We start from the raw sequence: 22,550 nt of genomic DNA, 5'->3' as shown, positions 1-22,550 counted from the left end.
GGATTTATTTTGGTTCTGCAGATATTGTTCCGTTTGATATTGCATTGGTTTGGATGGTGGTTTGCGAGATGAACTAGGTGGTTAGTTGATTGGCTTTGGTCTGTGTCATGCAATTATGCAACAGAATAGGGCTCATTGTTGATCTATGGATATATTTGCTGTTTACATTGTTTTACATTCGTTTTGAGTCTTGTCGTTGGGGGAAATTGCCAGTAAAAAAAAAAGTGAACTGTAAGCTTGGAGGTTTTAAATTAGCCTAATTGGTTTAACAATTCTAAGCAGCTATCACCTATCACCTCACCTAACACACGACTTCTGCTTTTAGATATCTGCTCTGTCACAACCACACTAATAGATGCATGTTTTAAAAGATATCGGAAAGATTTTCAAGATACTTTCCCCAGGTTTTGATAATCATAATAGCCTAGGCTAAGCTTGGTTAAGCAAAGCTTGTTGGGTACTGACACAGGTACATGGAGAAATCAAACTGTAATCAAGTCAACCGAATGTATTTGAGATAGTTTGCTTCATGCAAAGTATTCATATTTCAAAATCAATATCTATTATGTTGCATTAAGCAATGATTTTGATTTATGTGAGAATGCCATTCAGCTGAGATTTGATTTTCAGCAGCACAGGCTTTTTAAAATCAGCGTGTTTACATATATTAGAGATAGCTGGGTAGGATTCATCTGTAAGGTAACGCAGCTGTATTTCATTTATGGTTACATACAAACACACCAACTAGAGTATATACATTAGATTGGACAGAAAATAGTGATCTAACTCAGTGTTTCTCAAGTCCTGGTCCGTGAGCGGCACCGGTCCCTGGGATAGTGCTGAATAATCCCTGAAACCAATTTAGCCCGTGGTAACTTGCCAATTTTGATTAAAGCGGAATTCAAAGAAAGAAGGACTAGGCCTATAGCTTACTGGTCCTTGGTAGGCGTACAGTAAATGTTGAGACACAGGGCTTGTACACTGAGTGTACAAAACATTAAGAACACCTTCCTAATATTGCATTTTATCCCCACTCCACTTTGGCCCTCAGAACAGACTAAATCCGTTGGGCATGGACTCTACAAGGTGTCGAAAGCGTTCCACAGGGATGCTGGCCCATGTTGACTCCAATTCTTCCCACAGTTGTGTCAAGTTGGCTGGATGTCCTTTGGGCGGTGGACCATTCTTGATACACACAGAAAACTGTTGAGCGTTTTAGTTACACCTACTACCATAATACCTCTCAATACCTCTCAATTGTCTCAACGCTTTAAAATCCTTCTTTAACCTGTCTCCAACTCTTCATCTACACTGATTGAAGTGGATTTAACAAGTGACATCAATAAGGGATCATAGATTTCACCTGGTCAGTCTGTGTCATGGAACGAGCAGGTGTTCGTAATGTTTTGTACACTCAGTGTATATAAATCTAGACCTAGGCCTATAACTTAGTCTAAACTAAGGTTCACATTGCGCCGGTTGATATCTCTACAGATGTGAGTGATGATTTACCTTGTAATAATCCTCTCTCTTCCCCGTTTGTGTTTTCCAGACACTAATATGAGGAAACCATTATATGCCCCAGACCCTGGAGAACATCAGGGGCCCGTCGGTTGTTGTGTTTAGAGGACTATGCTCTCCTCGACACTGTAAGGCAAGCGCTCGTGCTAAAACCAGCCAGAGCCAGAGCAGCCTCACAGCCAGCCTGAGCCTCAGCCTCCACCTATGCAACAGCGATGGAACTGATGCTTCCAGGTGCTGACATGGGGCCCCAGAAGGACTCCTTCCCCCTGAGCAGAAGGCATCACTACCTCCACGTCCGGAGAAAACTGAGGCCCATAAGGATTCTAGCTTTCGTCCTCAGCATCGTGACCCTCAGCACAGTCTTCTCATTGGGTGCCTTCCAGTGGACTACTTCTTCTACTGGGCTTGATGGAAACGGAGGTGATCTACTTTCCTCCTCCCCCGCGGCTATGTCCGGGGGAGACCTACTGCAGTCGGCCCCCCGCAGAACTCTGCTCACCACCAAGCACCAGGGAGGCCACAACGTCTCTATGATGGAGGACATGCCCGTGGCCATGAAGTCTTCCGTGGATGAGATGAGCCCGGGGGACTACCCCACGGATCTCTTCAACCTGGAGGAGAGAAGGCAGGGGGCCGTCTGTCTGCACATGTTTGGGATGTTGTACATGTTCATCGCCTTAGCCATTGTGTGCGACGAGTTCTTTGTCCCGGCCCTGACTGTGATCACGGAGAAGCTACAGATCTCGGACGACGTTGCTGGGGCAACCTTCATGGCGGCCGGGGGTTCTGCCCCGGAACTCTTCACCTCCGTCATCGGGGTGTTCATCTCCCACAGCAACGTGGGCATAGGAACCATTGTGGGTTCGGCCGTGTTCAACATCCTGTTTGTCATCGGGATGTGCGCGTTGTTCTCCAAGGAGATTCTCCAGTTGACCTGGTGGCCCCTCTTTAGAGACGTCTCCTTCTACATCATTGGTCTGTTGATGCTCATCCTGTTCTTTTTGGATAACCAGATCTTTCTGTGGGAAAGTATCGCCTTGCTGATGTGCTACTTGAGTTATGTGACATTTATGAAGTTCAATGCAGATGTAGAGACCTTCATAAAGAGTAAATTGGGCCAGAATCAAGTGGATGAGGTGGAGGCCGCTCCTAAGGTGAGTTTTGCCGCCACCTTTTCCTCCCCAGATGTATTCTTGACTCACGTTCCTTTTGCTTTTGGCAGGAGGCTGCTCGCGTGCAGCGTAAGGGAAGGGTATTTAGAAGTCGTCCTGCGGGCCAGGTAGACGGACAGACAGACGCCAAAAACCTCTGCCTTCCCAGGGATTAACACTGGGTTTAGCTCCATGTCACCTGTGCATGGCCACACAGAGATGACCCTCCCTATTCGTGCTGACTAAGTCAAACCACCAAGCAGGTCGCTCCATGGAGTCTTCCATCCACTCCCATGTTAAATTCCAGGCCTCCGAGCCCTTTGCAAAGCTGGCTCACCATACATACAGCCCTCGTAGTAGTCAGTCAACTAACGTTACGCAATCTAGATTTCCCCTAAAAGTTTTAAACATATTACTGTACACCATACACTTTTACACAACCAATGTTTAGGAAATATTTATATGCCATTTAAGAAATAAATATGTAGACTTTTTATCTTCTTGATGATGGATACTGTAATTACACACCATTTATTAACTTTGTCATGAACTTCGGCGTTCATCGACCAATAGGAAATCAGTTACACGTTAACTGGTTTACTGAATCCAGTGGTCTGTGGTTATCTGAGGGAGTTTTAAACATTGGAACCAACCAACTGTCAATATCTGGAATGGGCTGCAAATGGGGGAGGGTGGTTACTCTGACAAGGTCTCAATGTTTGGCGATTCCAATTTTTATTATCAACATGGCTCCAGAGGGTAGTTTGGTGTGGCCACATTCCTTCAAAGGATAGACACGTTTGAGTGGATAGGCCCAACAATGTGCACTGCACAGTGTGTCCCCTTGAACCAACTTCTCAACAGCTGTATTCATTCAACATCTCTTCATGGCCAGAGTTGAGATAAAGACAGTAGGCTAAAGTACGGCATTCGCCGTTTTCATAAAACTCCCACATGTACTAAACGTCATGACTTTATTATCAAGATCAGCTAGCTAGTAATTCTCCAGCAATGCTGGCCCTAATGTCAAAAAACAACACCAGCCCAACTTCAGATTTCAAGGAGGTTATACATACATGTCCATGGGATAAAACATTTAGGGCCAACCCCAAAAGACACAGCAAATAAATTGACGTGTACAGATATAGATAGAACAAATACAAAAAAAACCGGCATCATTATCATTCAAAACTCTACTGTTGTGACATATCTCCTACACGTGTCCAGCCTGCCGTGTTCTTGTCTTTGTCTTCAGTTGGAGTCTGACTCATTGCTCTCAGATGTTATATACTCAGAGTCACACTCTTACGGAGCCCAGGTGAACCCTAGCTGGGTGTTGGCTGTGATTGTTAGGGCTTACCTGTAGCTTTTGACTTGTATTGCATCCCAATTCCAGATCTTCATGGGTTTATACTTTAATACTACTGTGCAATTTGGACTCGATTATAGGCCTGTATTTGGCATTGAGAAGAAAATCATATCCACACGTACTAATTATTATCATCGTCTCACCACATTGAGACACTAGATATTGTAAAGAAATATCTAGCAATGAGGTTTGATATATGATTCCAGCAAGCAGTACTTTGAAAATTCTTATTTCAATGAATTAATGATAACTAAATTACGAGCCGCATTTTTTTCTTTATATGAGAACCAATGTTGTAGTGACAGCAACAATTAGTGGGTAGCGGCAAACTTGTCTGTAACATCTTTACATGACATACAGTATTTCATCAGTAGTTATTTGATGTGTGGTTCGTTCAGTTTACACCTCGGATCTTAACGTTGAGATGCGAGTGCCATTATTAAACCCGACTTGAAGAGGTGGTTACTATTTCTATCATCAGATTACATCAGTCATCAGTTTACACCTCAGATCTTAACGTTGAGATGCGAGTGCCATTATTAAACCCGACTTGAAGAGGTGGTTACTATTTCTATCATCAGATTACATCAGTCATCAGTTTACACCTCAGATCTTAACGTTGAGATGCGAGTGCCATTATTAAACCCGACTTGAAGAGGTGGTTACTATTTCTATCATCAGATTACATCAGTCATCAGTTTACACCTCAGATCTTAACGTTGAGATGCGAGTGCCATTATTAAACCCGACTTGAAGAGGTGGTTACTATTTCTATCATCAGATTACATCAGTCATCAGTTTACACCTCAGATCTTAACGTTGGGATGCGAGTGCCATTATTAAACCCGACTTGAAGAGCTGGTTACTATTTCTATCATCAGATTACATCAGTCATCAGTTTACACCTCAGATCTTAACGTTGAGATGCGAGTGCCATTATTAAACCCGACTTGAAGAGGTGGTTACTATTTCTATCATCAGATTACATCAGTCATCAGTTTACACCTCGGATCTTAACGTTGAGATGCGAGTGCCATTATTAAACCCGACTTGAAGAGGTGGTTACTATTTCTATCATCAGATTACATCAGTCATCAGTTTACACCTCAGATCTTAACGTTGAGATGCGAGTGCCATTATTAAACCCGACTTGAAGAGGTGGTTACTATTTCTATCATCAGATTACATCAGTCATCAGTTTACACCTCAGATCTTAACGTTGAGATGCGAGTGCCATTATTAAACCCAACTTGAAGAGGTGGTTACTATTTCTATCATCAGATTACATCAGTCATCAGTTTACACCTCAGATCTTAACGTTGAGATGCGAGTGCCATTATTAAACCGACTTGAAGAGGTGGTTACTATTTCTATCATCAGATTTCATCAGTTTACACCTCAGATCTTAACGTTGAGATGCGAGTGCCATTATTAAACCCGACTTGAAGAGGTGGTTACTATTTCTATCATCAGATTACATCAGTCATCAGTTTACACCTCAGATCTTAACGTTGAGATGCGAGTGCCATTATTAAACCCGACTTGAAGAGGTGGTTACTATTTCTATCATCAAGGGGATAGAAAAACTCTGTATTCCATCCTTCTGAGAAAACTGCCCTGTTCACAGGGAGTCTCTCATCCTTGTACTGGTCTGACTCCTTGGGGCTTTTTTTTAACCAGCCAGCACATGATGTACGACTTGCTTGCCCTCATATGTCTGTAGTTCTTAAGTAATCCCTCTGTAAATCCTCCAATCCATTTACCACAGGTAATTTTAGCCAGGTGCTTCTGCTGGTGTGGAGAGCAAAACTCACCCAACACTTAGAGCAAAACTCACCCAACACTTGGAAAAGTTCAAAACATTTGTTTTTTTTTACCAATTGTGTTTATTGTTTTGTCATTCAGAGTAGTCTGTGCTCTTAACCCAATATATATAGCTCGCCGAAACAATAAACACAATTGTTTAAAAAAAAGTGTATGTATGTATGTATGTATGTATGTATGTATGTATGTATGTATGTATGTATGTATGTATGTATATATATATATGCAGAGAGAGAGAGAGAGGTGTATATATATGTAAGATGGTGGAAGTCAGGAAGAACTCACCATACTTAATTATTCTAAGACTCCAATCCTTCTTAAACCCTTATCTGATTACCATTTGTGACGTCAGCAAATATAATGCGACTGACTCCTGGGCTGGGCCCAGTTTCCCAAAAGCATCTCAAGGCTAAGTTCATAGTTAGAACCCTCGTAGGAGCATCGTTAACTTTCCGAGCTGTTTCCCAAAACCATCGTTAGTAAAGTTGCACTTGAAAACGCTCATTGTTTACCAACTGCCTCCAGACCACTCGTACAACAGCTAAGTGTGTCGTTAAACGCTTATTTGCCCTTCTGCGTTACTTTATACACAGAAGATCTACACGAAACATAGCATCAAGATGTTTAGGCCTATCTGTATCTTCTGTGACCAGCCGCGGATAACGTCAGTTACAAATTTGCCAATGTTTTTGCAATTGTTACAAACAAGCAAGGGATATAAATATTCTTAAATGAAAAACAAGATGCCTGAATTAAAATATAAGTACAGTAAAGACCTATATATTTAAACCATATTGAAATCAATTTAATGTTCAATCAACTGATTTTTTTGTTGTTGCTAATTCTAGGCTACTGTATGTAATTGCCTCAATATATTTAATGTTGTGTAACAACATGTGCGCAATACCTAATTTGTGATCTAGTGCATTGGTATAGGGTTAGCATTAGAATAATCTGCCTCATTATTTGCAGCCTTAAGTGATAATATCTATATAGGAGCTGAACCGTCGTCAGTATTGTGGAATAATTATACTGTTAAAGTAAGACTTGAAAGGCGAAAGCTTATCCGACAGCAGTGCTGCCTTTCTTTCGATCCTCAGTATCGACATATGATCCAACAACACTGAATGTTTTGTGGTGTTTTGGGAAACGCATAATATCTTCAGCTGTTATAGGAACGATGCATCGTTAAAACACTCCTAAACTTAATGCTGCATTTTAACCGATTGGGAAAGTGGTATTTACCACATGACTAGAACATTTCAATTAAATTCCCCTCCAACTCCTAATTAGTTGTGGGAAACTTGTCTATCATCCCTGAGCTCCAATTTATCCCACATGCTGTCCTCTGACGTCACCTACTAAGGAAATTACCTCAATAACTGCATTTTCGGCAGTTAAATGTAACAACTAACATTATTTATTTAAAGCAATGTTTTATCAAGTGTTTGGAACATGATCATTTGTTTACAAGAATGATAGCTGTACTTATAGTTTATGGTTGACGCAGCTTGTTGGCCATCAGCCAATCAGCCTTTCTTGACAAAGTTCAAAGCACGTGAATGCATGATGCATCAAACTGTATTCATGACTTCACAACTGGTAATTCCCACTTGGTTTGGAACGCAGCATTAGTTCCATCGCTATCGGTAATCGAGCCCTGGGCATGATGTAACTAACCTGCTTGAGCTGACTGACTAAAGCTGACTGACTAAAGACACAGAAGCCTACAGTGACTCAAAGAACTAGCAATGAACAGAAGAGGATCTTTTTCACATTATGTTTCTCTATATCCACTATATATACACACTGAACAAAAATGTAAAAGCAACATGTAAAGTGTTGTTCTCATGTTTCATGAGCTGAAATAAAAGATCCCCAAAATGTTCCATATGCACAAAAAGCTTATTTCTCAAAGATGTGCACACATTTGTTTACATCCCTGTTTGTGAGCATTTCTCAATTTGCCAAGATAACCCATTCACCTGACAGGTGGGGCATATCAAGAAGCGGATTAAATAGCATGATCATTACACAGGTGCACCTTGTGCTTGGGACAATAAAAGGCCACTGTAAAATGTGTAGCTTTTTCACACAGCACAATGCCACAGATGTCTCAAGTTTTGAGGGAGCGTGTAATTGGCATGCTGACTGCAGGAATGTCCAACAGAGCTGTTGCTGGAAAATGTAATGCTCATTTCTCTACCAAAAGCTGCATCCAATGTTGTTTTAGGGAATTTGGCAGTACGTCCAACTGGCCTCCACAACCGCAGACCACGTATGGCGCTGTGTGGCGAGCGGTTTGCTGATGTCAATGTTGTGAACAGAGTGGGGTTATGGTATGGGCAGGCATAAGCTACGGACAATGAACACAATTGCATTTTATTGACGGAGATACCGTGACGAGACCCCGAGGCCCATTGTCGTGCCATTCGTCCGCTGCCATCACCTCATGTTTGAGCATGATAATGCGCAGCCCCATGTCACAAGGATCTGTAAGCAGACATGTCACCCATCGAGCATGTTTGGGATGCTCTGGATCGATGTGTATGACACCGTGTTTCAAAGTTCACGCCAATATCCAGAAACTTCGCACAGCCATTGAAGAGAAGTGGGACAGCATTCTACAGGTCACAATCAACAGCCTGATCAATCCCATGTGAAGGAGATTTGTCACGCTGCATGAGGTAAATGGTAGTCTGGTTTTCTGATCCACACCCCTACTTTTTTTTAAAGGTATCTGTGACCAACAGATGGATATCTGTATCCCCAATCATGTGAAATCCATAGATTAGGGCCTAATTTATTTCTTTCAATTGACTGATTTCCTTATATGAACTGTAACTCAGTAAAATAGTTGAAATTGTTGCATGTTCCATTTATATTTTTGTTCAGTATAATACACTAGCATACAGTACTTAGAATGAAGCAATGAATTGGGAATGCATTCTAAATAGTATGCTAGTATGGACATTGGAACTCACATGTAAGTGCTTTTGACCAGCATGATCTGACTGCACTAGGAAGTGTTTGCCGGAGATTTTTTGCAAGCGACAAGACTGCATGCTTATTTTGCAGGGCAAAATCCTCACTGATGATTTAGATAGAAAGCAACTACCAGTGTTCATGTATTTCCATCAACATTTTCCTTTCAATCATGCCTCTCAATGACATGTAAATGATTGTGGACCATGTTGTGGACCATGGTTCCGTAATCTTTAGTACAGGGCTCTCCGACCCTGTTCCTGGAGAGCTACCGTCCTGTAGGTTTTCACTTTAACCCTAATCAAGCGCACCTGATTCTAATAATTATCTGGTTGATGAGAAGAATCAGGTTAGTTACAACTGGGGTTGGGGTGAAAACCTACAGGAGGGTAGCTCTCCAGGAACAGGTTGGAGAGCCCAGCTTTAGTATAATGTTTACCTTTATTGTGAGGGTTCACTTCCTGTGCTAAACCCCAGGGCCACAACTGACCAATCAGCTACAGTGTGTTTCATTGGCTCAGAAATAGGGAAGACAATAAAAACAGCTGATGTCTGTATTGTCTATATTGCTTATGCTCCAGTCTTTGTTATTAATTGTACTTGTATTGTGATTGGGTTAACTTCTTTCCCATGAAGAAAGGGTACCGATAACACACTTAACATGTTATTCTATATCCAAGATCTTCTATATCCAATGGACACTGGGGCCCTTAAGGGTTGTAACCCCACCCAAGTAACAACCAATATTCAACCAAATACAAAATAAGTGTAATAAAAGTGTGAGGGTCGAATCAAACGTCACGTTGTGACATGTGAAGGTTGTTATGAGAGTTCACATGAAGGGTTTGAAATTACTGTTCTAAATACGGTTATCTCTGTGGATTAATCCTCTCTAAGTCTGGGAGCTTGGCGTGTCAGGTGGACACAATTGACTTCTGCCTCGCAAGGATACTTGCAGAAACTCCCGGCTTTGCAGAAAGCCCTGGCTGGCTGGCTGGCTGCGGCTGGCGCAGGCTGGCTGCAGGCTGGCTGCAGGCTGGCTGCAGGCTGGCTGCAGGCTGGCTGCAGGCTGGCTGCCTTATGGAACTTACGGCTACAGTATACTGTGAATAATAGTTATTTTCGAAAGCTTCACGTGTTCCTTATGAAGATCTTAAAGATAATTTTGATTGGCAGTTTGAATTAATGACACTTTAATTAATCGCATTAGATAACAAGGCAGTTAACCCACTGTTCCCCCGGGCACCGAAGACGTGGATGTTGATTAAGGTAGCCCCCCGGACCTCTCTGATTCAGAGGGGTTGGGTTAAATGCGGAAGACACATTTCAGTTGAATGCATTCAGTTATACAACTGACTAGGTATCCCCCTTTCCAATTCCTTCCCTAACATGCACTTTCCAATGGTGCAGTTACCCTCTGCAGTGCAAGTTTGATTGAATTCCAGACTTAGCTATTTCCTGTTATTGAGGCACTGAAATAAGTAAAAAATATGCATTTGATATATATATATATATATATATATATATATATATGTTGATTTTCTCTTCCAGATATTTGTTATAGTACAGCGTGTGTATATATATGTGTGTATGTCCAGTTTGTGTGTTTGCATGTATGTTCATGTATGGAGAGTATGAAAACCCTGCAAATTCCCTCTCCAAGCCATTCCCCAGCATTTTGGTAAATATTGTTTAAGCTATGAGGACATGTCTAGTGTTTGAATACGCTTTTACAGCCAAAACACTTTGTGCAAAATAGTACTTAAAGTAAAAAATATATAAGTATGTTTCCATTGTTATTGCAGAGGTATAAAGAGAGTTAGGGAGCCCAAGCTACGTGATATAAAAACAATGGCAGTGAATGTAAAGATCCCTATTAACCAGTGAACTTAAATTAACTTCAGTTACCCTGTTTGTGGAGCAAATGGATCACCCATTAGTGCATTGTTTACTCCATCCCAGATTCTGTACCTAGAGACATCTATGCCTCTGTTATAATTTTGGCAAGAGTTAATAACTATGAACTTGATGAGGCTCTATTATAATCATATGAATCACAGTTCATCCTGTGCTCCTTTCTTTTTGGTATTTGTTTTTATATGTCGACTCATACAGTGAGGGAAAAAAGTATTTGATCCCCTGCTGATTTTGTACGTTTGCCCACTGACAAAGACATGATCAGTCTATAATTTTAATGGTAGGTTTATTTGAACAGTGAGAGACAGAATAACAACAAAAAAATCCAGGAAAATTCATGTCAAAAATGTTATAAATTGATTTGCATTTCAATGAGGGAAGTAAGTATTTGACCCCCTCTCAATCAGAAAGATTTCTGGCTCCCAGGTGTCTTTTATGCAGGTAACGAGCTGAGATTAGGAGCACACTCTTAAAGGGAGTGCTCCTAATCTCAGCTTGTTACCTGTATAAAAGACACCTGTCCACAGAAGCAATCAATCAATCAGATTCCAAACTCTCCACCATGGCCAACACCAAAGAGCTCTCCAAGGATGTCAGGGACAAGATTGTAGACCTACACAAGGCTGGAAGGGGCTACAAGACCATCGCCAAGCAGCTTGTTGAGAAGGTGACAACAGTTGGTGCGATTATTCGCAAATGGAAGAAACGCAAAAGAACTGTCAATCTCCCTCGGCCTGGGGCTCCACGCAAGATCTCACCTCGTGGAGTTGCAATGATCATGAGAACGGATGAGGAATCTGCCCAGAACTACACGGGAGGATCTTCTCAATGATCTCAAGGCAGCTGGGACCATAGTCACCAAGAAAACAATTGGTAACACACTACGCCGTGAAGGACTGAAATCCTTTAGCGCCCGCAAAGTCCCCCTGCTCAAGAAAGCACATATACATGCCTGTCTGAAGTTTGCCAATGAACATCTGAATGACTCAGAGGACAACTGGTGAAAGTGTTGTGGTCAGATGAGACCAAAATGGAGCTCTTTGGCATCAACTCAACTCGCCGTGTTTGGATGAGGAGGAATGCTGCCTATGACCCCAAGAACACCATCCCCACCGTCAAACATGGAGGCGGAAACATTATGCTTTGGGGGTGTTTTTCTGCTAAGGGGACAGGACGACTTCACCGTAACAAAGGGACGATTGACGGGGCCATGTACTGTCAAATCTTGGGTGAGAACCTCCTTCCCTCAGCCAGGGCATTGAAAATGGGTCGTGGATGGGTATTCCAGCATGACAATGACCCAAAACACACGGCCAAGGCAACAAAGGAGTGGCTCAAGAAGAAGCACATTAAGGTCCTGGAGTGGCCTAGCCAGTCTCCAGACCTTAATCCCATAGAAAATCTGTGGAGGGAGCTGAAGGTTTGAGTTGCCAAACGTCAGCCTCGAAACCTTAATGACTTGGAGAAGATCTGCAAAGAGGAGTGGGACAAAATCCCTCCTGAGATGTGTGCAAACCTGGTGGCCAACTACAAGAAACGTCTGACCTCTGTGATTGCCAACAAGGGTTTTGCCACCAAGTACTAAGTCATGTTTTGCAGAGGGGTCAAATACTTATTTCCCTCATCAAAATGCAAATCATTTTATAACATTTTTGACATGCGTTTTTCTGGATTTTTTTGTTGTTATTCTGTCTCTCACTGTTCAAATAAACCTACCATTAAAATTATAGACTGATAATTTCTTTGTCAGTGGGCAAACGTACAAAATCAGCAGGGGATCAAATACTTTTTTCCCTCACTGTACATAATTCACCACAAAATGTTTGTCTAGATAGGCCTACAGAATTTGTCAAATCATTATTTGTTCTTTAATAAATCCCTTTCCTGCAGTCAAATGACCAAATTGCCCTCTAGTGGCCTCATGGGTGGACTATTAACATTTTTCATAATTTCATAATTAATCAACCTTATAAAACATTTAAACAAACTCTATGTCAAATGGTTTTGTTATATTTAAGTCTTCTGTGATGTATATAAAGTGTAATATTGGGACGCAAACTCAAAATGTATTACATTTAATCCCTATATGTGACAGGTACAGGTGTCTTTTTAAAGCCCATAACCATGTGTGTGAGGTTTATACTTTTGTTTCAAAGTAGATTTGTTTAAGACTACCAAGAAACACTCTGTGTGAACCTGATTTAGCCTACTGCAATACAGGGTTAATGCTATAAGCTGTAGCCTAGTATAAGGCCAATTACTTTTCAGTTGAACAAAGATGAATTTGCTAAATATTATTGCTATATTTGTATTGTGTCTACCCAATGTTTTGCTACCCTATTTGTGGCTACACCGAAAACCTTGAGTTTCTCCAAACACACTCCCCTCCTGACCTAGGTGGGAGTTCTGTTAAGAATCCATTTTTACAGTGTCAGTGTTTATGTCCTGTCGCCGTCAAATCAAAAATAAAAGGCATTCATCACATACACAGTTTATAAAAGGTATAAAAGGTGCAGTGAAGTGTTTGTGTGCTAGTTATGATAATGGCGCCCATTTCAGATCACATTACACGCAGCAGACCAACTGTTAAGCAAACTGGGCAGTGTGGTGAGAACGGGACAGGTTGGAAATGTGACTATGTGGCGGTGTTTTGGCGGTGGTTTCAGACGGGATAAAAGGCACCACGTCTGTACATTTGGCATTTTAGTCATTTAGCAGGCGCTCTTATCCGGAGCAACTTACAGGAGAAATTAGTTAATTGCCTTGCTCAAGGGCACGTCGGCAGATTTTTCACCTAGTCGGCTTGGTGATACGGACCAGCGACCTTTCGGTTACTGGTCCAAAGTTCTGCTAGACTACCTGCCTCCCACAGTAAGCCAGGCCACAATGCAAACCTTCAACAGCTCTCCTTCTTGCCAATCCATCCATTCCTAACCCTAAGCTCCGGCAGCAGATGCTCTGCAGGTTATTAGGCTCAATGCCCAATAACCCGTAGGGCCATGTGAGCATCAGGCAACAGCCAACCGCCAAGAATCAAAAAGAGCACAAGGCCTTAGCCTGCCTTACTGGAACGGCCTTAGTTTGGGCACTCACATGGCTAACACTCATCCGCTAACACTTTGAGAGACGGCTATTAGTGCCTATGGATGGATCCTCCTAAACCCAATGGAAGCACTTAACAAGACTACATGACTCGGTCTACATTGATCCAAAATGGTTGTGTAATTGTTGTCCCATTTTCTGGTAGACAAATAACAGGGCTGTTCAGGGTTTTCAACAATGCTAATTGAAGAAAATAATTGAAATTCAGTTTAAAAAAAATGTGGGTAATCATAATCTGTTTTAGAATTCAAACATACATTAGGCTAACACTACAGTATGGCTAACACTACAGTATGGCTAACACTACAATATGGCTAACACTACAATATGGCTAACACTACAGTATGGCTAACACTTGGCCGACGTCTGCGTAGTCAAATTGCTCCTGTAACTCAAGACTTTTTTGCTCCTATAATTCAAGCTGTTTCTTCTTCCGTTTTAAAAGGTAATAATTATTAGTATTGTCATGCTTGCCTGTTCTCTTGTTTTGTGGTGTGAAGATACACAGTTACGGGTAGTATAACAACGTGTCTGACCATAGCAAGCTGCTAAGGTGTTGCACAGTTCTGTTGTCTTTGCACAGGGTTGTATTGAAGTTATTCATTCATTTCAAATCATTGATTTTACAGTGCCTTCAGAGAGTATTCAAACCCCTTGACTTTTTCCACATTTTGTTATGTCACAGCCTGAATTTAAAATTGATTAAATGTAGATGTTTTTGTCACTGGCCTACATGCTACACCATATTGTCAATGTTTTTCAATTTTTCTATCAATTAAAAAGCAAAAGTACTCAACCCCTTTGTTATGGCAAGTCTAAATAAGTTCAGGAGCAAAAATGTGCAAAATAAGAGGCATGGACTCAATAATAATGTTTAACATGCTTTATGAATGTCTACATCTTTGTACCCCACACATACAATTATCTGTAAGGTCCTTCAGTCGAGCAGTGAATTTCAAACACAGATTCAACCATGGTCCTTGTGATATAGAATATATACAATTAGAAAAAAAACCAAAGCAATCCTCTATAGAGGTTAATTAAAACCTGTTATGGCTAGGGGGCAGTATTTTCACGGCTGGATAAAAAACGTGCCCGATTTAATCTGGTTACCACTCCTACCCAGTAACTAGAATATGCATATACTTATTACATATGGATAGAAAACACCCTAAAGTTTCTAAAACTGTTTGAATGGTGTCTGTGAGTATAACAGAACTCATTTGGCAGGCAAAAACCTGACAAGGTTTCAGGCAGGAAGTGGCCTGTCTGACAAGGTGTCGTTCTTCTTGTCTCTGTTTATTGAAGAGTGAGGATCTTAGCTGTCCCGTGACACTTCCTACGGCTGCCATAGGGTCTCAGAAGGCGGTAAAAAGCTGAATCGTGGCTTTGCAGGCTCTGGCTGAAACAAAGTAGCGTGTTTGGGTAGTGGCTGGTTACAGTACTGTGAGACTCAGGCGCGTGCCCGCGTCGACCGAATGCTTTGTTTTCTTTCCTCTGTTTAGCTAAAAGGAGATTCCCGGTCGGAATATTATCGCTTTTTTTACGAGAAAAATGGCATAAAAATGGATTTTAAACAGCGGTTGACATGCTTCGAAGTACGGTAATGGAATATTTCGATTTTTTTTGTCACGAATTGCGCCATGCGCGCGACCCTGATTTACCATTTCAGATAGTGTCTGGGACGCACGAACAAAACGCCGCTATTCGGATATAACGATGGATTATTTTGGACCAAACCAACATTTGTTATTGAAGTAGCAGTCCTGGGAGTGCATTCTGACGAAGACAACAAAAGGTAATGAAACTTTTATAATAGTAAAGCTGATATTGGTGAGTGCTAAACTTGCCGGGTGTCTAAATAGCTAGCCCGTGATGCCTGGGCTATGTACTTAGAATATTGCAAAATGTGCTTTCACCAAAAAGCTATTTTAAAATCGGACATATCGAGTGCATAGAGGAGGTCTGTATCTATAATTCTTAAAATAATTGTTATGCTTTTTGTGAACGTTTATCGTGAGTAATTTAGTAAAATGTTAGCGAATTCCCCGGAAGTTTGCGGGGGGTATGCTAGTTCTGAACGTCACATGCTAATGTAAAAAGCTGGTTTTTGATATAAATATGAACTTGATTGAACAAAACATGCATGTATTGTATAACATAATGTCCTAGGGTTGTCATCTGATGAACATCATCAAAGGTTAGTGTTGCATTTAGCTGTCTTCTAGGTTTTTGTGACATTATATGCTAGCTTGAAAAATGGGTGTCTGATTATTTCTGGCTTGGTACTCTGCTGACATAATCTAATGTTTTGCTTTCGTTGTAAAGCCTTTTTGAAATCGGACAGTGTGGTTAGATAAAGGAGAGTCTTATCTTTAAAATGCTGTGAAATAGTCATATGTTTGAAAAATTGAAGTTTTTGTATTTTAGAGGAGTTTGTATTTCGCGCCACGCCCATCATTGGATAATGGAGCAGGTGTTCCGCTAGCGGAACGTCTAGATGTAAGAGGTTTTAACAGAACGGGCATGTTACGTTGTGCAACAGTGGTGTGCATGTATGTACGCCACAAACCAAATGTTCCAATGTTCTGCTTTTTGCTTTGTGCATTCCCAACATGCCATGTCATCTTAGCCTGTTTTACTATACATGTCCCATAGTATTCATCAATGTATCCTATTCAAATAAGTCTTCACAAATGTCTTTCCTATTTTAGACAGGGACACCTACTGCTTGCTATGGTATCATACTGTACCTTACATTCCAAACAGAAAATCAGTATGCTTTCTCAATTGAATTTCTCTCTCAAACAGTTGTGTAGATGGGATTTTGTCTCCACAACTGTCCTGTATTTGTCCTCTGAAGAACTGTTGGCTTTAGATTAGAGGAGCTGCATCTGTAGGTTTTAAAGGCTTTGTCTGCCAAGCCGCCATGTCTTCCCAACTGCATTACAACCTGTACATTCTCAAAGGATCATTTTGAAACTGGCTGGCCTACTGAGAGTTTCATATCCTGACAATTTATCATGATGTCTGCTTTCATTTAATTCATTAGGCTACACCGTCTTGACAATAACTAGCATTTCTTGGCAGATTACATTTTCTGTTTAAGTGCGATTTTGTGTGACTTCATACATGCATTTCTTTCTCTTTACTTCTTTCCTTTGAAGGCAAGCACGGGTGATGAGGAAAACAAGTTGACGGTATGTTTATGTTCTGTTGTGGCATCTTAATATGTATTTGTACGTGTACTGTCATATTGACAGTACTGAATATCCAGTGCCCTTAAGCAAGCACACAAAGCATGTTGCCATAGAACGCAATGCTGCATTAATACAATTAAATATAAAGGGCTACAAATGTGTCAGTTAGTTTGCACCAGAGCCATGTGTTTAGAGTGTTGGGCCAATGGCGTTTCTGCATTAAGACACATTTACATGACACTTCAACATTCAACATGGTAGCCATGTTAGCTCCCCGCTAACATTACTTGAGGAATATTAAACGAATATTATGAAACTGAATGTCTAGAAGGAGCATTATGATGCATTTACATGACACTTCAACATTCTATGGCAGCCATGTTGGCTCCCCATTAACATTGGCAATATTTAAACAGTGCTATGTAACTGAATGTCTAGAATTAGATCAAAAGTTGACCTAACTCTCTAAATATATCAACTCTCTAAATATACGCCGCTGGTTTGCACTACAAGACCCTCATTATTGACACTCACGCACTTGACACGTCACACTGTGCATTCACTGTGCATACCGCTGTGTTCAACTGCCTCATTGTCACGCCACTGTGTACCAAAGACGCAGATGCATTGTGAGTTCAGGGTTGGGGTCAAACCAGTAAAGTAAAATTGAAACTCAATTCATACACTGAATCTCAGTTCACTTGACTGAATTGACAGCCAAATTGACTCCACACCTGCAGCTATAGATTAGAGTTATGTATTGAAGCTATAGATGATCTAGTATTGAAGCTATAGATGATCTAGTATTGAAGCTATAGATGATCATGTATTGAAGCTATAGATGATCTAGTATTGAAGCTATAGATGATCATGTATTGAAGCTATAGATGATCTAGTATTGAAGCTATAGGTGATCTAGTATTGAAGCTATAGGTGATCTAGTATTGAAGCTATAGGTGATCTAGTATTGAAGCTATAGGTGATCTAGTATTGAAGCTATAGATGATCTAGTATTGAAGCTATAGATGATCTAGTATTGAAGCTATAGATGATCATCTGGTATAGAGACGTTAAAGCAGCCTATGCCCTTGGTCTCTACTGCAGGCCAAGCCCCGTCTCCAGAGAGGAGGCTCATCGGCCTCCCTCCACAACACCCTGATGAGGAATAGCATCTTCCAGCTCATGATCCACACATTGGACCCCCTCAGTGAGGGTGAGGGACTGGGGGGTAAAACAACGGGTTTTTTGACACACCTTCAATATAGACACACTTTCAATATCTATATTTGATGTATTTGTTTCAATATGTTTCTGTATTAGGCATGTTTTCATAATTTCTCATTAATGGAAACAAAATAAAATATGTGTTATGTTTTATGTTTCCATTAGCGGGGAATCTGTAGCTAGGTTCATATCGTTGGGGTTCATCACTGACTCTCTGTAGCAATGATTGTGTTTCAGGGCGATTCAAAGAGAAGGCCTCCATTCTTCACAAGATGGCCAAACAGAAATGTCAAGATGGTGGGGACGGGGAAAAACCCAACGGTGTCGCAGGTGAGCTTTACATTTTAAATGTACATAAATGTTAAATATGTTAAAATACTTTATACGTGTTATATACTTTATTATAAACTGGGTGGTTCCAGCCCTGAATGCTGATTGGCTGAAAGCCGTGGTATATGAGACCGTATACCACGGGTATGACAAAACATCTATTTTTACTGTTCTAACTACATTCGTAACCAGTTTATAATATCAGTAAGGCACCTCTGGTGTTTGTGGTATATTTGCTTAAGAACAGCCCTTAGCCATGGTATATTGGCCATATACCACACCGCCTCAGGCCTTATTGCTTAAATATACTGTATATACATAATATATATTGCATTACATCCTCCAGTGCCTCTCACTGTCTCTCCTTCAAGACTAACTCCTGGCCTTTCTCTATATTTCTGTCTCTCTACGCAGACAAAAGCATCCCCAACAGTTCCAACGTGACAGTGGAAGTCACTTCGCCTGCGAACGGCGACATAGGACCGGTAGGCTTTGTCTACTAAATACCTCCAAAATCAGTGATGATGTTTAAGAGATTAACTGACACCCACTGGATAAATGAGTTCTGTTTAAATCAAATATGTTTTATAGCCTTGGTATTCCTGTCACTGTTTCTCTCTAACCCCCCCACCACTCTCTGTTTGGTAGGCTGAGGAGGAGGAGGAAGATGAGGACACTCCTCTGAGTTTGGAGTGGCCGGAGACGAACCGCAAACGAATAACGTATCTCCTTATCCTCCCCATCGTCTTCCCTCTGTGGCTCTCTCTGCCGGATGTCAGGAGAGAGGTAAGTGGAGCTGCTATACTCCTCAGACTACATTAACATTTGCGGTGTAGCTAGGATTGATTGATTGATTGGTAGGTAGGTTGTTTGGTTGATTGATTTGTGAAAATCTATGACGCTGACGCTTCGAAAGGACATTGAAAGTTTTCATGAAACCTTTTTTTTTTTTTTTTCAGACTTCCACGAAGTTCTTCCCCATAACCTTCCTTGGTTCAATCTGTTGGATTGCTGCCTTCTCCTACCTCATGGTGTGGTGGGCTCATCAGGTAAGCCCCTCCCTGACACCTGTCACTCTCATTCTGAGCCAATCAAAACATAGGGTTTGTTTTTATCGTTTCGACTCCTGATACAGGACAGGGTTGCGTTCAGGAGGGCCCAAAGTAAAATGTTGTGGAACGTTGCAGGTAGAAATGCCATGAATAGAGCCGACATGATTCTTTACTCTAGAATTGAGATGACTGTTATAAGGCCAAAAAATTTCCTAATAGCTAAGAAAATACTTCCAGTAGTACTTACTAGCTCCCCCGTCAGATCAACGTTAACCTCGACTATAGAACAAGAGCCAACCAATCCAAACAAGATCCAGTCATTTGATTGAGTTTCAGCTGCGTCTATTGCCAGACGTCATAACGCCGAATCGGATTCTTCGTCTTTGTTTGAACAATGTAGTTAACCCATTTTCACTCTCAGGTTGGAGAGACCTTCTGGATTACAGAGGAGATCATGGGATTGACCATATTAGCAGCTGGTACCTCAATCCCTGATCTAATCACCAGTGTCATCGTAGCACGGAAAGGCCTTGGTGACATGGCTGTGTCCAGCTCTGTGGGCTCCAACATATTTGACATCACTGTGGGGTAAGTCGGTCCAAAAGCACATTTATAACGCTCCAACTCCTGTTTGCATGAATGAGTCATTTTTGGATGTTTTCTCGGACAAGCTCTATCGCTGCACATTTGCAACGTTACAGTAGTTATGCACAGATCTATGCTCTTTTGAATGACGAAAATGTAAACCTAGAAAGTCAAAGGATCAACTGTAACTATGTTTTCACTTTACCACCGTATAGTCTACTCGAGACGGTAACGGTACATGTGATTTCCATGTTTCTCCGTCTACCCTTCCAGCCTGCCGTTCCCTTGGCTCATCTACGGCCTAATCAATGACTTCAAGGCGGTGCAGGTGAGCAGCAACGGCCTGTTCTGCGCCATCGTGCTCCTCTTCCTCATGTTGCTCTTCGTCATCATCTCCATCGCCTCCTGCAAGTGGAGGATGAGCAAGTTGCTGGGAGGCCTCATGTTCTTACTGTACATCTTCTTCCTGGTAACCAGCGTCATGCTGGAAGACAAGATCATCGTGTGTCCCATCTCCATCTGAAGGACCCTCTTCAACCCCAAACCCCCTGGAAACACAAACACACACATACAGCACACACAATCATATAATCCTCCGGTTGTCAATGGGGGGCTTCTGTTGGGAGGAGCTGTAGAAAACGAGCCTGGCGTGACTGCTTGATTTCAAATGTCCGAGCAGAACCTGCAGATTATCATTTGCGAACTTTGAGCAGGGCAGACGGACCTGTCGATGAGCGATTGATTCACGATGCTACTGCCCAACGGGGTGGGTTTCTCTCCTCGTCACATGACCACATCCGAGAGCTCCCGTTGGTTTAAATCCGTCGTTGGCTAACAAACAGACGAATGTAATCACACCCATGATGGAGAGTAGGGGACCACGTCTGGTTACTCCAATCCAGAGGACTATGTGATAAGATTAGAGAATATATTTGAATTAGTCAGGTATCAACTGTCTAACTGTCAATCGGGCTCAAAAACTTTGATGGCTGTATGAAGTGGAGCTCTGGAAAAGGTCCAGCATTGTCCTAACCAGAAAGTGGAACCTGGCAGAGAAGTGTCTGAAGATTGCACGGATCAAGTGGAAGTGTTTTTCTTGATTTTTGTAAATTAGTTTTCAGATGTATTTATATTACAAATGCTTAATTGCAAAACCCAAAAGGTTTTTGTTCTCAAATCAAAATCTAAAATTTGTACAGTTCTGATTTGGTTTATAACTGGTACATGGTTGTATGAACTTGCAAAGTTTGGAAAGGTAAACGTGTATATGAAGAGAAAATGATAGTAATATGAAGAGGGTTGTTTCGTTTGGGACAATTTTGTTAAGTAAATATAATATAGTATTTCTAATGTTAATTTATCTTCTGTTTCTTAACCCCAACCCATATTTTCCAACTTGTTTGACCCTTAATTAATATTAAGGTGAATCCAGTTGAGCAAATCTACTGTACCTAATGCTACAACATTTTTATGGTTGAAAACGTAACAATACAATTTTTTTCGGTAAAAGATATATATATACACAGTACTCCACTTATTCTATATGCAAATCAGTTGTGGAACATGACAAATGTAAATAGCTAAAATGGTCGACAGGTGTGAAATTCAGCACACCGTATGATGTAGGGACACACTATATTAAATCACTTTCGGTGTACAACAACCCCTTTCAATCAAATGTATTTATAAAGCCCTTTTTACATCAGCAGATGTCACAAAGTGCTATAGAGAAACCCAGACTAAAACCCCAAACAGTGCAGATGTAGAAGCAGATGTGAAGTGTAAAAACATCTAAAGGGGGGTTGTGAACTCTGTACAAATGATCATTTTTCCATGTTTGATACAGTTTGTATGCTTCAGAGTCATATAGGCAACATCTAAACATGTATTTTTATATATGTTATTTGTTTGCTTGTTTTCTCTGTATAATACAGCAAACAGTAACATGTATATCTGAATAACATCCTGTTTTTTTTCACTTGTGATCAACTGAACAGAATAAGGGGTTTAAGATTTTATATTGACCAAAGTAAAATAGCATGTGAATGATATTATCCGAATAATCAATGGTTCTACTCTGTAAAAAAATCTATGTTTCTTCTCCACTATGAGATCGAGCTTTAAAAATGTCAAACTGTTTAGTTGCTGCAGAATTGTTACCTTACCATTGCTGTACGGTGCTTACACTTTGACTGGCAATGGCAAAACATATCACTGGGATATACTTTATGTGATTTTTTAACAATAATAATTGAACCATCCAAAACTGAATAGGCAAAATGAATGA

At 41.0% G+C, this 22,550-nt stretch overlaps 1 protein-coding gene across 2 annotated transcripts; it reads left to right on the top strand.

Moving 5' to 3' along the window:
• Positions 1-1,558: 1,558 nt before the first annotated feature.
• On the top strand, positions 1,559-22,053 carry LOC106602593 (sodium/potassium/calcium exchanger 2). Of its 2 annotated transcripts, none has more exons than XM_014195314.3 (9): positions 1,559-2,678; positions 17,040-17,072; positions 18,177-18,285; positions 18,534-18,626; positions 19,041-19,111; positions 19,275-19,412; positions 19,586-19,675; positions 20,100-20,266; positions 20,537-22,053. In XM_014195314.3, the coding sequence occupies exons 1-9, from the start codon at positions 1,737-1,739 to the stop codon at positions 20,784-20,786; spliced, it is 1,893 nt and encodes a 630-aa protein (XP_014050789.3). In that variant the 5' UTR covers positions 1,559-1,736; the 3' UTR covers positions 20,787-22,053. The 2 variants fall into 2 exon arrangements, with proteins under 2 accessions (XP_014050789.3, XP_014050788.3); XM_014195313.3 differs by having other exon boundaries at positions 18,177-18,300.
• Positions 22,054-22,550: the final 497 nt, after the last annotated feature.

The sequence above is a fragment of the Salmo salar genome, chromosome 04 (assembly GCF_965601325.2).
Source record: "Salmo salar chromosome 04, fSalSal1, whole genome shotgun sequence".
Taxonomy (NCBI): domain Eukaryota; kingdom Metazoa; phylum Chordata; class Actinopteri; order Salmoniformes; family Salmonidae; genus Salmo; species Salmo salar.
The sequence above is the reverse complement of the archived record's forward strand: the minus strand, read 5'-3'. Positions and strand labels throughout refer to the sequence as shown.

Bases quoted from the DNA above. Each gene is read 5' to 3' on its own strand.
- LOC106602593 (XM_014195313.3), top strand. From the start codon at position 1,737: ATGGAACTGATGCTTCCAGGTGCTGACATGGGGCCCCAGAAGGACTCC. The intron at 18,627-19,040 runs GTGAGCTTTACA...CTCTCTACGCAG, and splicing joins AAAACCCAACGGTGTCGCAG to ACAAAAGCATCCCCAACAGT. The intron at 19,413-19,585 runs GTAAGTGGAGCT...TTTTTTTTTCAG, and splicing joins TGCCGGATGTCAGGAGAGAG to ACTTCCACGAAGTTCTTCCC.